The following is an 18,458-nucleotide window of genomic DNA, read 5'->3' as shown; positions in this document are numbered from 1 at the left end:
CTATGTTATCAACATTTACAATGTTTAGCAGTAGAATCTCCAGATTCCATTTTTACATATATCTCTTGTTTTTTAATATATTTCACACATCTTATTTCATTGTTAGTAGTTTAACTTAACTCATGCAACAGTTAACTGATAAGTAAATGTCTGGAAATTGGCAATAATTAAACTTCCATCCTATATTACATATTACATATTAGTATGTCATGTATCACATGTAGGAGGAAAGCAGTGTTGCTCAGCAATTTCATAAAAGATGCTAAAGTCTATTTCCTTCAGTAAAGTCAGAAAGTGAATCTTTCTAATACCAAAACAATATTGAGTCAACTTTGTATCCCATAAATACAGCTTCCAGACAGGGCAGTTTCTTATAGGGTTTAATTATGATTAATCTATATTTTATTAAGATTTTGCAGACTCTATTCATATTTGATAATGAATGATATGGTCAATTGCTATGCAGAAATGGAAACTGGTTTGATCAAAATGGTAAAAAATGCCAATGACATAAAAATGACAAAGTATTTTTAAAAAACGAATTACAGATATGGATTAGTTGAAACACATTTGGTATAGTGTTGTTAGTTTAGCACAGTGGTTGGGATACTGACTTTCCAACCTGCCTGATCAGATTCAAGTCTCCACTCTGCACCTGAGTAGTAAGAGAATGTAGAGCGATCACTTAACTTCTCAGTATCTAAATTATACATACTCTGCAAAAAATTATATCACTGGATAAATCACACCATTATGCAAATTGAAGAAAGCATCAAATATGGACCATTATGACAGAGAGTCATACATTATAACTAATACTGAAAGGTGGTACCTTCTGGGAGGCTCTTAACAAAACAAAACTATACATGATGATTCTCAATGAGAATATTGGATTTGGGTTGATACAATCAGTGTACCCCACATCTCTTGTTCCCTGTGTCATCCTCTGTGCTAAGATGAATATCAGTACTGGAAGTGACAGAATGGCCTCCAGGGATTAGACAAGAAGAACATCCACTTTGTCAGAATGCAGTTGGAATCCTGATCTCTCTTCATCACTATGCCTTCCTTTGTGTATCATTGACTGCAGAGAGATATCATTGATTTGATTCGGAAGCACAGGAATGTAGCCACCTGTTTCAAAGTACATCTAATGCACACCTCTACACTTAGCATCAAGACAGTCACAGGCAGATGCTGTGTTGGAAGACTCCATCAGGTATTTTAGATTAAAACATTTTCTTTTTCCTCAGAGTTAGCAGATGTGTCCCCTGATGCCACCTGTGTCTTTTCTTGAATCAATATTTTGCTATGTAGTCTAAGCTGGCCACAAACTCTCTATGTAGCCCCTACCTAAACTGAAACATTTGTCCTCCTATAAAAACCTCAGGAAGCTAGGAAGATAGGTAAAAATTATGGAAAGTTCAGGACTTTCAAAACTGTATAGCCTAATTTAGAACATCTCAGGTTAGACCTCTCACTCATTCAGGCCCTCTGAGCCCAGAGAGCTCCATTTCAATTGCAAATCCTTTGTTAAACTTAGAAAGAGTGGAAATTTTCTCCTTCATGGACTTAGTGTACCTGAAAATTGGCATAAATGTATTCCACCCAGATCTTCCCCCAGCCTAAAGGTCATTGAAGACAGGAGTGATGCAGGTTTTCTCCCAACCTCCAAGTAAAGAACAGCATAAAAAATGACCAAAAATAAAAATCTTTCACTTTTTCCAGAACGCATCTCCTCCATTCCACCTGGCAGAGATCCCCCCACCTGTAATCCCCTTCCCATTTACCTATAATAAAATCCGTTATTTCTCTTATTACATCCATGTGTTCTGCTTGGATTCTTCCTTGCTAGAGCATACAAACTGAAATCTTCTGATCAGCAATATCAGTGACCACTGGCATGAGTCACCATGCCTTATAGCACATTGTGAGTCTCTCAAGTCATCAAGATGATGCCACAGGACTACAGGGGTTAGAACTTCACATAGTCTCCCAATTACGGTGGATTGTTCATTTCTTCCTACTGGATTCTGTATTACTACTTATTATGGTTTATCCCATGTTTAGGAATGCATAATACACCAAAAAAAGCATCACAAATCAAAATTGAGTCAAAAAAGACTGGTGGGGTCTAGGGCAAAATAAGAGACAATACTCAAAACATTGCTATTATCTAGGGAAATCCTGGGGATTATGATGTGTGTGTGTGTGTGTGTGTGTGTGTGTGTGTGTGTGTGTGTGTGTGTGTGTGTGTGTTTCATAGGGTCCAGACACAATAGGAGTCCATATTCACCCTAATGTCATTTCTCCCAAATGTATCCTGTACCTTCTTTTAGTGTATGTACTTATAAAGAACAAGTTATCACGTCTAATGGAACAACTGAGTATACAGTTTTTATGTAACACACAGATCAAGAAACAGTATTGTCAGGATCCCAGAGCGCCCTTCTGTCTCCTCTGTATTGCTACCCCTAAACTTATATTTTGTTGCATATGTTTGTAGGAGTGGAACTTTTGGGGCATAGGATTGTATCTATTCTAATTAGCATTTAATATATCGATTACTCTTGCCCACTTGGTACTTTACATAAATTCTTTCTGTGAATTCATTCATATGCATTTCTTGATAGTTTTAAAGAAAATCTCTTTTGTTTTGGGAACCCTCAACCTCAGTTTTTGGGTAATAACTTTTCTTCTTGAATCATGCATACAGCCCTTGTGTTTGTATTTTGTTTTTGACAAAGGACCTTGCTGACTTCTTGAGGGCTGGCCTTGAATTTATGAACCTCTTGCTTCAGCCTCCCAAATAGCTGGGATTATAGGCATGTGTCAACATCGCTGGCTTGGAGATTTATCTTCTCTATCATTAAATATCACTGGTGATATTTATTAAGCAATGCTTTTTGGAGTCCCATGTATGAATGTCTAACAATTTAATTATGCTGTTCATGGACATGTGGGTCCTTGGAGTCTGAGCACCTTAATGTAAAAAATATTGCTAGTATTTGCAGTGTGTTAATGATCTTTCAGTAAATGTGTATGAATTTCCATTGAGTAAGTTCATAGAAATGAACTTATTGCAACATATATTTGCATATGATAAACTAATGCAGATATTGCCAATTTTCCAAAATAATTGTACTCATGTTAACACACAGAGAAATGTGTAAGTCCTTCATCAACCTACGTTCTTGTCAAACAAAATGTTTCATGTCAGTTAGTGCTCCAGACAGTATACCACATACTGGATTTATTTGAATTTTACTAATTTCTAAAGACATTGAATAGTTTCCATGTATTCATTATACAAAGACTAATTGCATATTTGACATTCCAGCTGTAACATTTTGCCATTTTTTAATTTCCTTGTATAACATGCAAGAGCTCTTCATGATGGATACTAATGTTTCTCTCTTTCCCTCTTTTCTGTCTCTGCTTCTGTCTCTTTGTGTTTCTTTCTCTATATCTCTCCCTTTTTATAAAAGTATATGTGGAGTTTGATAAAAATAGTTCTTAGCTTCAGTATAATTTAATTTGTCATTCGCCCATGTGGATATTGTATTTATAAGAAACATTTTCTGTTTATACTGCAGAAATATTTCTCCTAAGCAATTTAATATTGATCTTAAATATTTACATTTGAAATTCACTCTGAGCTGGTTTATTATTTGATGTGGGTAGTGATAGAGGTTCTTCTATTTCTAGTATAACTAAAATAAATTTAAGCTTAGGGGATGGAGATTGTTTATGAAAAGATGGTATTATGCTTCCTTTCCATGTGATATCACTTGTATTTTCTCCTCCAGATTAACACCAGCTGGTCCTTAGTGACGAATCCCTATGAAATATACTGCGATTTTGCCCCATCTCTTCCTGCTTCTTGAAATCTTTGTCAATCACAAAAGTACACATCAACAAAGTTATTCTCAGTGTCAAACTTCCACAATGAGTCCTTGTGCTTGGAGGAATGATTGCAACCATAATTTAAGTGAAAATGTAGTCAATGATAAATTAGACTCTGGGGATCTGACAATAGGAATGATCTTCTTGTCACAGACTGTCATTGGAATCCTGGGCAATTTCTCCCTTCTTTACCATTATCTTTTCCATTACCACACTGAAAGCAGGTGGAGGTCAACTGATTTGATCCTCAAGCACCTGCTCATTGCCAACTCCTTACTCATTGTTTCTCTAGGAGTTCCTCACACAATAGTAGCCTTAGGGTTGAAACATTTCTTCACTGATTTTGACTGCAACCTTCTTCTGTATGTTCAGAGAGTGGGCAGGGGCGTTTCCATCAATACCACCTGCCTCTTGAGTGTTTTTCAGGCGATCACTATCAGTCCCACAAACTCTTGTTGGAAAGATCTTAAAGTAAAAGCTCCAAAGTACATTGGCTTCTCCATTTCCTTCTGCTGGATACTACACGTGGTGGTAAATTTCATTTTTCCTCTGTATATGTTGTGTGTTTCTGGAGAAGAGAGCAGCAGAAATATCACAAAGAAAAGACATACGGGTTACTGTTCCATAGGTCATGGGAAAGTCGCCAGCTCCATGTATACAGCACTTATAGTGTTCCCTGAAGTTTCTTTTTCTGCACTTATATTCTGGGCCAGTTGTTCTATGATTGTTCTCCTATACAGACACAAAAAGAAGTTCCAACATATTCATAGCACTAAGGTTTCTTCCAGGTGCCCTGAGTCCAGAGCCACCCGAAGCATCTTAGTTCTGGTGAGCACCTTTATATCATTTTATACCCTCTCCTCCATGTTGCACATTTCTATTGCTCTTTATAATGACCTCAGTTGGTGTTTGTTGAAGATTTCTGATCTAATTTCTGTGTGTTTTCCAACTATCAGCCCCTTTCTAATCATGAGCCAGGATTCCTCTTATTCCTGGTTGTGTTTTGGGTACATAAAGAACACAAAACTCTTTAATCTTTTCATAAATACATAAATGTATATTTTGCACAATTACTTCTCACTAATCTCATAAGAAGGCAATACAGAAAAGGAAGTAGAGGCTACAAATCTTTCTGATGTTGACTAATGAGCATATCAGCAGCTCAATATGAGACCTGCATGAGAATAATAGAGGTAAATAAAACAGGCTAGGCATAATTCTGGTCCACAGTATTCTGATCACATCATTTACTGAGCAGCTTCTTACTGCAATTTAAATAAAAATTGTCCTAAATATTGCTTTTAATGTGTCATGATGTTTTTCTCAGTTGTTTGCAGATGGGAACAGTTGTCCAATTGAATACAGTAAAAAAAATGGGTCATAGATATTGTGCAATGATAGTTTTCTCAGGTTATTTTGTGTATGTACATGGGTAATTTTTGCTGTGGATTCTCTTTTTATGTTTCTATGCTAAAGAAGAGCTTTGAATGATGGGAATACTGTCAACTTTTGGAACAGAATACAGATTTATTTAGTGTGCAATATACAAGGTGAGAAGAATTTTTCAGTTTCATAAAAAGTTATACCCAAGAAGCCTCCAGATCTTTTACCAGCATCAAAAGAAATCCTGTGAATAGGTGAGAGAGCCTTCAAAGTGTTGGGTCTGGGAACCTAAAGGACAGATGAGTGAGTCATTATCCCATCCCCATGGAGAGAACCATGAGCCCTGCACCCTGAGAAGGAGATACATGGCTTCATAAATCTGCATTTGTGCACCCTAGGGAGAAGTTACAGGATCTTATAAACCTGCCAGGGGGGTAATAGATAGATGCTTTCAAGGTTGTTTCTCCCAATAAGGGGCAAATAGACCAGCTCATTGAAGAGACTCCATGGGTGCAAATCCACAGCCAATGGACAGAACCCACCTAACCCTTATCCTAACCCAAGTTAAAGTGTCCATAAAAAGCCCCAGTCTTCACCTGAGCAGGGAGCCACCGGTTTCCGGGCTCAGCTGCACTGCTCTAGCTGCAGCCTTTCCTTTCTTTCTAATAAATCCTACTTTGTGTTCCGACCTTGTTGTCTCATGAGTCAATCTGCTGCCTCATGAGCCAATTCTTTGACCTGTGAAGGCAAGAACTCTCAACACTGGCCCACAACAAAAGGTTAAATGACATTTGGGATTGTGTTAGAACTACAGTAACCATGCCAGCTTCCCAGCACTGTGAATGTTGGTTGCCAATATTCTGGAAAACTCCTTTCTTATATAGGAAAAAGTTGAAATTAGAGTAACAAAGCCAACTTCAAAGTTGTCCTACTACAATGTCCATGCTCCAGATACCATGACTTTTGATATCTCAGGGCCTTATCCCCCAACCAGATGGTGCTTGCTAGACATGTTAAAGCTTCCAGAAAATGTCCATGTGGAAGGCTGAGGAAATAAGTGACTATATTTGTATCTCTGTGACTCAAAGATGCAGGTTTTGGTGAACCAGAATAATGATTTAATTCACACTAAAGGGACAGATGTTCCTCAGATAGTATAATCAGGAGAGCATCGAGGAGAGAATATAGACCTGGGACCTCAAAGCCCTGAGGTCTCTCCGTACCAGACACAGACATAGAACAAAATCTTAGGCAATGACACATTTTTTCATTTCTTTGGCAAAATTCCTGAGATTGGGTAATTTATGGAGAAAAGAGGATTATGTATCTTGTGTTTTGGAGGTTCAAGAAGATGTTACCACATCTTCTTGGTTGTGCAGTAACCACAAAACAGTGGTGGACTGCCTTGATGCTGGATGCTGTCATGGCAGGACTATGTGAGAGAGGGAAAAATCACATGATGAGAGAAGAAGCAAGCGAGTCAAAGAGGTGGTCAGCTTTGATCCTTTATAAAAACCCTCTCCAAAGAACTAACAGGCTTCCACAAGGAGCACGTTGTTTCCAAGAGCAAAGTGCTCTCGCACTTGAACCAATTGGCCAGCCTTTTTTGTGTTTGTTATTTTCAAGATTAGGGGTTTTCTATATGTCTGGGCTTGCCTGGACTGTGATCCTTCTATTTGTGCTTCCCTACATGGCCAGGGATGATAAGTTCTTGCCAACACACCCAGCCATTGATTGAGATTGCCTCTTATGAACTTTTTCCCTGAGCTGGCTTCAAACCATAATCCTCCCAATTTCTACCTCTCCAAGTAGCTAGGATTGTCATGGCTGGCAGTAACATCTTTTTGAATAGGATTTTAATTGCTCAGGAAATAAGAGCAAGAATTGATAAATGGGATTGTAACAAATTAAAAAGTATCTGACATCAATGGAAACAATTGCCAGAATGAAGAAAGAACTTACAGACTGGGAGAAAAATCTTTGCCAACTATTTAATAAAGGATTAATATCTAAAATATATAAAGAGCTAAAAAATTAAATATCAAAAGAACAAATGATCCAACTAATAAATGGGAAAATGAATAGAACTGAAAATTCTCAACAGAATTACAAATAACCAGTCCATGGAGAAATGTAAATCAAAATAACACTGAGATTTCATCTCACCCATTCTGAAGGCAATCATCATAAAAAGAGGCAAAAACAAATGCTAAGAATATAGGAAAAATGAATCCTTATACGTGGTAAGAGGGAATGTAAATTAAGCAGCTACTATGGAAATCAGTATGGAGGTTCCACAAGGAACTGAAAGTAGAATGACAATATGACCCTCCAATACCAGAAAGAATGTAAGTCAGCATAAAATAGAGAATCCTGCACACCCATGTTTATAGCAGCACTATTCAGAATGGCCAAATTGTGGAATCAGCCTAGGTGTCCATTGACCAATGGATGGATGAAGAAAATGTGGTACATATACACAATGGAATATTTAACTATGGAGAAGAAAGTAATTTTGATATTTGCAGGAAAATGACTCATGATACCATTTTTCAGGAACTAGTATCATAATATTAAGCAAAGTAAGCCAGACTAAGAAAGAAAAAGATCACATATTCTACTGCATGTATGGAATACAGATGTAAAAAAAAAAGGCCCAAAGGTAAAATGTGACAACTTCTGGGGAACTAGTGGGATGGGAGAGAATGAAAAAGAGGGTGATGGAGGGATGAATAGGATAGAAATATTTCATATGCATGTATGAAAATACAAAAAGAAAACTTGTTATTTTCTGTAGATAACAATGGAGTATAAAATTTTTAAGAGAAATAATAAATGCATAGAAACATTAGTAAGACTGAATTGAGCAGTACGTTCTGTATACATGTGTTCAAATACTACACCATACCCCAGAAATAAGAACAATTAGTTCATGTTAAGTGAAACAAATGATTTAAGAAAATTTAAATTTAAATAAAAACCAGTAAGCTTTACTGTAGGAAATAAATCATAACCATGACCAGAACATATTTCAGTTAGTTCCATTAGTCCTTTCGTGGATTATCAAGCTAGAGGGTCATTTGAGGAATCTCTTGTGCAAACAGGGCTTACTGTGCCTTCTCAGTTGGCTTATACACTCTCAAAGGGGAATGGACACTAGGCCAAGATGAACTTGAAATTTGTGTATGGAAACCAATGCTTGATTTCAGCACTGATATTTTAAATTTATTCATTAGTTATATAACTAATGAGTGATCCTCACCAAAAATTAAACAAAAGTAAATGTATGGACTTGTTTATTATAACCATCCAATTCTGTGTAATTGAGAAAGGAAGCTGGTTTACCTAACAGTTAAGAGAATGGCAGAATCTTCTTGTTAAACCATTAGATCTTGGTGTATTTGTAAAGGACACTTTTATAAACATCTGTATTTCTCTTTAAGATATATTCAGTTTAGATATCAGAGCTGGTCAAACATTGGCAAACTACATTTTTCCTATAAAATTTGCATATCATCATTTCCAAATTAATTCACATTTAATTATACACAATTAACTCTTTGCAATTCTTTCATTTCATTCTATTCACCTGCTGAGTACTTCAATAATGGAGCAGTGTAGGAGTTTGAATAGACAGGACAAACTTGATTTTAAGAAGAATATGGGCTGCCTGCCCTAACCCCTACCATCCTCCTTGTGGCTGGACAGGCATCTAGCAGTCCTTCAGTGTCCTACCAGTGTCTGATGCCTGAGACTGTGATTAAGAAAGAAATCAGACCTGGCTGGAGACATTCAAGCAACTACATTTCCAAAATAGAAAGGAAACTCATGCATCAGAAAAGTGACTAGTTAACATACCAAAAGTATATCGCTGCACAAATACCAAATTTGGATCAGATAAAATAGGTGAAGGAATTCCTTGGAACCTACAACAAACCTACTGAAACCTGCCTTTTGGACTACAGTAAAGGCTTCACAAGAGAAGTAAACCTTGAAAAGATGACTAGTTCAGAACATAGCTTACAGAAATAGTTAAGAATGACACAAAGAATATCTATGAGATTTTTATGGATATCATATTCAGCAGGATGAAAGCCTGGCAGGCAAAGAAGGGCTCCTACCGTAGAGAAGTCCTGTTCAATGAAAGTTTGCCAATGACCATTGCACTGGAAATGAGAATTCACCTGATAAAATCCCCCAAAAGCAATAGGCACCATGTTAAACCATATGTCATGACTACTTGGTAAATGGAAACCAATGGAGAAACAAAATCACTGTTTACCAAGAAAAATCAAAATACAAGATCATTGTTCAGTGAAAAAAATAAGATGCAACATTTGTTGAAGCCATAAGATTCAGCAGCTTGATCACTTGATTAGAGAAATAAACCATAAATCATAAATCTTCATTTATTATTATTAATTTTATAGCAAATTATGTACCAATCCTGTATGATGAAAATAATTTTATTGCTAAAAGTAAAATAAATGTAAGTACCGAAAATGAGAAGAATATGACAAAGAAGCAGGGAATGTAGTGAGACACATTCTCTACCAGTTCCTCACCAGATCTCCATATTTCCTGCTCCTTCCATACTCAGATCATGAAAATGTAAGAGCCTCTCCCTCACACGTCCATGGTCTCTGTGGAGATATTCAAAGAAAGTTTTAATTGCCTTTAGTAATTAGCAACTAGAAAAAAACTTGTCAGACAAGTTCTTGGCTCCCAAAGCCTGTTTTGTCATTGCCACTACAGGTGAAAAGGTAATTGCAGTTCTGACGGGAGGGGAGGTCACAGTATCACAAAGCTGTATCTCAGGGTCCAGCTGTGTGCTTTTCTCCTGTGCTGGCTGTCCTGACCAGCACACTGAGCACAGCATCTTCACAGGGAAGGAGTCAGGTGAGTATTTTGTATTTCACTTGTGAGGCAGAGAAGTAAGGAAAGGACATCTGAGTAAGTACTCATGTCTGGAAGAGGAATTCTGGATATAAACACATCCATCAAAAAGATGGGAAGAAGGAATGATTCTTTAAGTATGAGCTGAGATAGTGAAGACAGATGAGGCTCCTATACTCTATGTCAATTCCTTAGAGTTCCTAGTGTAATTTAATGAAATCTTCATAGATGATCCTTGCCGGTGAGTCATCTCAGTGATTGTGAAATACGGCTTCATGTGAGTCAGGATGTAATATGTCTGTTATTCATGTAACATTACAAAATTCAAGTGTCATATTCACAGTATTACTAAAAGTATGCTTATCAGGCGTCCCTGCCCATGAGAAAAGGTAGGGTTGAGTTGTGAAATCCCTCATTTGGTGCAAAAACCATGTATGTAAAATAATTTCTGGAATAAAAAGCTTTTAAAATCTACCTCTGCATAAATGGTGCACTTAACAGAGACAGTGGTTGTCATTTACAGAAGATACCTGTGCTCTGATTAACATGCAAGACCACTTTCCTTCTTGTAGTAAGGGAAGCAGCATTTAAGCAAAAGAGAACTTTTCTATTATGGATTTCTAGCAGCAGCTGTCAGGATGAAGATATCTTGTATTATTTCCTATGGCTTCAAAATAATAGTTTTAAATTTTGCATTTAGTAAATGGATCTTGTATATAGGGAAATCTCTTTTAGGATTTAACTGTAATTAGTGCATCTATATTTTATTAGGATTTCAAAGACTGCGTTCATATTTGACAATGAAAAGTACAGTCAATTGTTATGTAGAAACAGAAACTTCTTATGATCAAAATTATAAATAAATGCCAATGGTGAGCTGGTAGAGTGACTCAAGGGTAGAGCGCCTGCCTAGCAAGTACAGTGCCTTGAATTCAACCCCTCAGTACTACCAAAAAATCCAGACAGGATGTAACAAATGCTAAACAACTGATTACAGATTTGGATTATTTGAAAACACAGCTGTTATGGTGGTGTTAATGTAGCACAGTGGTTGGGATACTGACTGTCCAATCTGCCTAATCAGGTTTAATTCTCCATTGTGCCCCAGAGTAGTGTGAGAATTTAGAAAGCTCACTTAACCTCTCTGTATCTAGACTATTCTTGCTTTGAAAGAAAAAATATGCAAATTAAAGAAAGCATTGTCAGAGAGTTGTACATTGTGACTGATACTTAAAGGTTACATGCTCACCTCTGGGAAGCCTCTTTTTAAATTTTCATTAGCATATGTAAGTTGTAAAAAGGGTTTCATAGGGATATTTCCATACATGCATACAAGGTACATAATCAAATTTACCCCCTCTATTACTCTTTCTCATCTCTCTGCTCCCCCCTTTTAAAAACAATTTTAACAATTTTAACTTTGACGAAACTCATCCACTCTTCTGCCTATCCTTTTGCCCCACTCCTGGCTCCCCTCTCTCAAGCAGTCTGTTTTAACATTCCTCTCACTCAATTTTTTTATTGTTGTGCTGGATGAGGGTACATTATGGCATTTACAAAAGTTCTTACAATATATCATAGCTGAATTCACCATCTCCACTCCACTGCTCTCCTTTATCCCACCTCCCTTCATTCCTGGAATAGTAGTTTCAATAGGAATCATTTTTGCATTTACACACACATGTACACAGTTTCTGCACCATAATTACCCTTCTACCCCTTTCCCACCTCCTTCCCTCTTCCAGTGGTACCAACCCCCCACAAGACCTGTTCCATCCTTCTGTTTTCTGATTTTGTAGAAGAAAAATGAAAAAAAGAAAAAAGTGATGTTTTTGCTTGTTTGAGGCAAAGGTTAGTTACACATGGAGAGTCCTTGTGACACTTTTATGTATGTATGTATTATAAATCAAATTGATTCATCTCCTCTAATTTTGTTCATTCTATCTTAGCTGTTTTCTTATGATGGTTTCAACTGGTTTAAGAATTCTATATTCATTCTTGTATAAAAAGAGTATATTAAGGATATTCATCTTCTTAGTTTCCTTTTCTTATCCTCTCCCTTTTGTATGTGACCTCCTCTTAGTGTGACCTGTTTTTTGTAATATTGCTGTATTTGTACTGGGTCTATATTCCACACATAAGAGAAAATATGTGGCTTTTGGCCTTCTGAGTCTGGCTAACTTCACTTAAGATGATGTTCTCCAGTTTCATCCATTTACCTGCAAATGACAAAATTTTACTCTTCTTTGTGGCTGAGTAAAATTTCATTGTATAAAATACCACATTTTCTTAATCCACTCATAGTCTCTTACTCCATTTTTAGGAACTAGGTTCCGCAATATGAGAAGTACTTTATAATATTTGTCTTCCCAGTCTGGTTTATTCTGCTTAACATGAAGATCTCTAGTTCCCTCTGTTTTCCTACAAATGACATATATTCATGGTAAATAATACTATATTGTGTATATATATATATATATATATATATATATATATGCATATATAACATTTCCTTTATCCATTCATTAACCAATGGGCACCTAGGTTGAGTCCATATTTTGGCTATTATGAATGGGCTGCTATAATATCAGGATGCAGGTATCTCAATTGTATGTTGATTTACATTTCTTTAGGTGTATACCCAGTGGTGGTATAGCTGAATTATATGGTAGTTCTGTTAGAAGTTTTTTAAGAAACCTCCTAAGTAATATCCATAGTGGCTGCACTAATTTGCATTCTTACCAACAGTGTTTAAGGGTCCACTTTCCCCATGTCTTCACTAACATTTGTTATTGTTTGCTTCTTTGATGGTAGCCATTCTGCCATGATGTCAAATATACTTAAGGTCATCTTGATTTGCATTTTCTTTATGGCTAAGAATGAGGAACATTTCTTCATGAATTTAGGTCAGTTGTACCTATTGTTTTGAAAACTGTCTGCTCAACTTACTTACCCATTTATCAATTGTTTAGTTTGTGTTGGTGTTTAATTTTTGAAGCTCTTTCTATATTTAGATTACTAATCCTTCATCTGATGATTACTGGAAAAGATTTTCCCTTATTCTGTAAGTTTTTTTCTGGTTCTGATAATTGTTTCCTTTGCTGTGTAGGAGGTTTTTTTGTAACTTGATGCAATCCCATTTGTAAATTCTTTTTATTTTCTGAGCAATTGAAGATTTATTCAGAAAAGTGTGACCTATGTGTATATCATCAAGATTTTCTCAGAGTAGTTTCAAAATTTCAGGTCTTAGATTAAGTTCTTTGATCCATTTTGAATTAGTTGTACAAGGTGAGAGACAGGGGCCTAGTTTCGTTCTTCTACATATGGGTATCCAATTTTGGAAAGTCTCTTAACATAAGAAAATTTTGCATGATACTTTTCATAAAAATATTAGCTTTTGGTCAATATAGCCCATGTCTCTTGTTCTCTTGTGTCATTCTCTGGCCTGAAGATGACTATCTGTCATTGAAACTGGCAGATTGGGCTCCAGGGATTAGGCCATATGAATTTCTGCATTTCTCAGAATGCAATTGGAATCCTCCTTTATACCTGTGCCTGCATGCAAGGGGAAGTCCACTGATTTATTCTCAAGGCCCTGAATATAGCTACCCCTTGTTTATTTTGTTTTAAAATACATACAAGACATGACTCTATACCCAACATCAATACACTGGCAGGAAAGTTGGTATACTCCATCAAGTAGTTTAGATGCAATGGTGGATGAATTTTGTATTTGTGTATGAAAATAAAGTAATGAAATGTGTTGAAAGTGTTCTAAGAAGGGAAGAAGGGAAGATAAGAGAGAATATTGGAGGGAGTGAATCTAATTAAGATATATTGTAAGCACATATGTAAATGAAATGTCACAATGCAGCCTCCTATGCAAATGCTATACGCTAATAAATTTAAAAAGTGAATGCACTGAATTTGTAATTGAATTGCTTAAAAAATCAAACATATTAGACTTATAATTATAGCTTTAAAATGTTAAAAAGAGCATTAAGTTTGAAAAGAGACATTTTTAAAGGAACTTTGTTCTGCTCAATTGGAGTTTATTCACAGTAATAAAAGGCTCTCTTATTTTGTATTAAAAATTTTTTTTTAATTTTAGATTCAAACATTTTCTTTTTCCTTGAAGTTGGTGGCAGTAGTGTCTTCTGGTGTCATGTGTGCCTTTTTTTAAGATTGGGTTTTGCTATGTAGATCAGGCTAGCCTGGAATTCCATATGTTGTATAAGCTGGACTCAAACTTGTGTCCTCCAGTCTCTGGAATTCTGGGATTATTGGCATGGCCCACTATGCCTGATACCACATGTCATAAGCCCCAGAAATCATAGGTATTAGAGCCTGAGATAAATTCTCTCAACTTAGAGTGACTTTTTCATTTCTTTCTACTGGATTCTGTATTGCTAGTTATTACAAACTCTCCTGTGTTTAGGATTGCCAAATATACCAACAAAAACATCACAAATCAGAAGGATTTAGGCTACTGTTCTGCTGGATTCCATGACAAAATCAGAGACAATATTCAGAACATTGCTATTTTCTGGGGACATTTCTACTTGGGGCTTATACATATACTTATGTGTATGTGTCTCTATGACTTTTAAAGTGTACAGACATAATGGCAGTCCACATATCCTTAACACCAACATTTCTCCCAGATGCATCTTCTAAGTTTAATGGTATGTGCTTATAAGGAATGAGTCATTGCATCTTGAAAGAGCACAGCTCAGTACAATTTCACAAAGGAAACAGCTCTTTTTGTGACACACAGAGTTCTTTTCTGCCTCTTGTATGCTACTACACCTAAGCTTGTAATTCTGTTGTCTGTATTTATAGAAGTGGAACTTTTGGGATGAAGGATTATATCTATTCTAACATTTAATGTATTAGATTACTCTTGCCTGATTGGTACTTCATATAAATATTATTAGTGCAAACTCTTTCATATTTGCCATCAATAAGCATTTCATGAGAATTTTAGAGAACTTCTCTTTCGTTGTGGTACTGGGAATTAAACCCAGGGTTCTCATAATTGTTAGGCAATTACTTTACCTCTTGAGTCATGCATCTAGCCATTTGCTTATATTTTTTGACACTAACTTCATCCAGGCTGGCCTCAAACTCATGATCTGTTGGGAGCCATGAGGCACAATCTGACAAGGTTATTGTGGCTTAGCAGGATCCAGACAAGGTCGGAGACTGCAGGTGCACCACACCTCTCACTGGGGTTTTTAAGGGAACATGGAGTGGCTTCCTTTGTCTGGAGAAAAGGGACATTAATGACCTGAAAGTATTTGTTTAGTATGAGCAAAACAGAAAGGTTAGGAACAGGGCAACATATCCTTGGCAACCAAGGTCTGGGTTTTTTGTATATGAAACTAGGTGAGACTAGGGAGGTCCGGGTTTTGTTTATGAAACCAGGGAGGTTGGAGTGAGGGCATTGTTTACTAGGCATAGAAGTTCTTGCTTTGTACTGCTTATAAGTCTGATGCAAAAATAATAATTTGCCAGTTGGTCATCAGCCTTCTGGTCCTCTTGATTTGTGTCTGGCCTGTTCATTCCTTTCCTGAGCCCTTTTGGGTCAAGAACCTCTGCAATCCCAGCAATGATCCATATTCCCAAAAAGCTGGGATTACAGGTATGTGCCACAAACCCTGATTGGAATACTTTCCCTTATCATTAAATATTATTTATGGTATTTATCAGCATTGTTTTATAGGATTCCATTTTATGAGTAACAAATAATTGAATTATTATACTGTTAATGGGTAAGTCGGTGGCTTGGAGTTCAGAGCCATTATGTGTAATGAATATTGCTAGAATGAAAAGTGTGTTAATCATCTTTTGGTGTGCATGTATGAATTTCTGTTGAGCCAATTCATGGAAATGTACTTATTGCTTGGGCTTGAGTTTGAACTCAGGGCTTCACACTTGCAAAGCATGCACTCTTCCGCTTGGGCCACACCTATAGTCCATTTTGCTGTTGTTATTTTGGAGAATGGGTCTTGCAAATCATTTGCCCAAACTGGCCTCAAACTGTGATCCTCCCGATCTCATTCTCCCAAGTAGCTAGAATTATAGGCGTGAGTCACTGCACCCAGCTACAATGTGTATTTATATATGATAAGTTCATGTAGATATTGCCAGTTTTCCAAAATAATTCTGCAAATTTCAACACCCAGAGAAATGCATGAGTTCTTAGTTAATCCATATTCTTGTCAAACTGGATGTTTTCTGCCATTCTCATTTTAGTGCTCTGGATAGTGTATGATGGTACCAGATACTGTTGTTATTTAAATTTTCCTGATTTCTAATCACATTGAATACTTTCCACATATTTATTATACACCAAATAACTTTATTTTGACACTTGAAATATTTTGCCTAGTGTCTAGTGTGTTCTAGACATGATTTTGCATTGTCTAGTATAATCTGCAAGAGTTCTTCATGATGGATGCAAGTGTTGCTCTTGCTCTTTACTGTTTCTTTGTAGCTTTCTCACATACAAAAGTATGTGTGTCTTTTGATGAAAATGTAACTGGGACCACAAAAGGGAAAAACTTGATGTCATCAGCTTGCATAGTGGCAAGTTGTGAAAATACAGTCTTTAAAAAGTAAATACAAGCTGGAGCTTATAAAAACATGCGTGTAATTAAGTTGACTGTTAACAGATTTTCTAAGGTTAAAATTTATTGTACTAATGATAAAAGAGAACCTAATTCTCTGTGCCTATAACAACAAGCTATCTTAGAAATATTGTGTTGTTCTCAAAATTTGCAGAAAAAAACTGGCTTAAGGAAAAGTTTTTGTATTATTAAGATAACTGTCAGGACTTTTTTGGTGCCACTGGTTGGTAAAAGAATTTACCAAGACAAGCAGTTTGAAAACACAGGAAGTTTGCTCACACATAGAGAAGCCATGGGCAATTGAGTACGGGAGTGCTCCTGCTTCTCTGATATGAGAGTTGGGACAAAGTGAAAGCAAAGCAAAAATGCACTGCCTAGATGAGATATTGGGAAGACTCAAGGAGGAGCACTGCACTGGAGGTCCAGTGACCTCAAGCTTGTATTGGGCTCTGGAGAGATGGTTATGTGTCATTCACTCTCGGAGACTGGGCTGCATGTCATTAACTCCTCCCACAGTTCAGGTTTAGGGTGGTATTTGGCCTTGGATGGTCAGACTGAGTCTATTAATTTGTTGGGCTCCCAGGGCTGCAGGTAAACAAGACTCTGCTATATGTCACAAGACATTTTGTTAACTGCAGAAATCTAGGGTGTGATTCCTTATCAACATCCAGCCATAGTTCTCAACCATCAGGTTTCCTACCTCCATACTTAGTCCTCATCAATAATTACTTATGCTGTCTGTTGATTTTTTGTCAGGGTTCTGGCTCCTGAGGAAACTGAGTCTTAACTGAATGAAAGTTTAAGAGTCTGTTTATGTCAAGTCTTCCAACTTGACCTCTTCATAATTGTGCTTAAACAATTATTTTAAATGATTCTATTACTGTTAGTGCCCTTTATGTGTCTTAGACTAGTGAGATGTTGAGTAGTATATTTAAATTTTATCTAAATGTTGTACAATTGGTTGCAGAATAAAAAACCTGTAAGTTCAGTAAATATGAAATTACCAGCTAATATGCTTTGTTTATCTAAGACAGATTGCATCTGAACCTCCTGCATATAAAAATGACCAATAGGACATTTGGCATTTCTGTTATTTATGGTCAGTACCATTAAGATGGGAGAGGACTGACATTTGGGAACCCCGGTGTTTAAAACCTAAACTTTATCTATTTGTCTTGGCAAGGAAAGCATTGTTATATATATGATATACAATTAGGAATTTAAAAATTGGGGCAATTTGGGGATCACTGGCACTGTTCTCCTAACTGATGGGAAATCTAGGGTTTTGACTTTTTTCAGTGCTATACATGGGGTTATCTATCAATACCTATCCAAATTTTCAAGGTTTTACTCCAACAGTACAACTAGATAAGTATGTATGTATGACCTTTGTAAAACTGTCTTGCTGTTGTTGGCTCCTTTATAAAGCCTTCTAAAATGCGAAGTTTAGGAAAACTCTATACCAACCTGGTGTCCTCCAAATTGAAACTATTAGTGATGATAGCCTGTTGCAGGTTTTAATGCATGCGTTTCTAACAGTAACAAGAAGTCAATGATAGTGATATAATGCTATCAATCATAATTATTACCCTAAAATGCTGTGTTCAAAGGAAGTAACTAGATGTTTTGTCAATTACTAAA

The 18,458-nt window shown here is 36.5% G+C and overlaps 1 protein-coding gene and 1 pseudogene across 1 annotated transcript; both read left to right on the top strand.

Annotated features, from left to right (window-relative positions):
- Positions 1–3,757: 3,757 nt before the first annotated feature.
- Positions 3,758–4,959, top strand: LOC109699810 (vomeronasal type-1 receptor 4-like). The gene has a single exon (XM_020184670.2). The coding sequence runs from the start codon at positions 3,844–3,846 to the stop codon at positions 4,957–4,959; it is 1,116 nt and encodes a 371-aa protein (XP_020040259.2). The 5' UTR covers positions 3,758–3,843.
- Positions 4,960–5,051: 92 nt separating this feature from the next.
- Positions 5,052–9,415, top strand: LOC109699811 (mitochondrial import inner membrane translocase subunit Tim9 pseudogene; annotated as a pseudogene).
- Positions 9,416–18,458: the final 9,043 nt, after the last annotated feature.

The sequence above is a fragment of the Castor canadensis genome, chromosome 16, assembly GCF_047511655.1.
Source record: "Castor canadensis chromosome 16, mCasCan1.hap1v2, whole genome shotgun sequence".
NCBI classification, from domain to species: Eukaryota; Metazoa; Chordata; class Mammalia; order Rodentia; family Castoridae; genus Castor; species Castor canadensis.
Note: the sequence above shows the minus strand (reverse complement) of the source record. Positions and strands in the feature narration are given on the sequence as shown.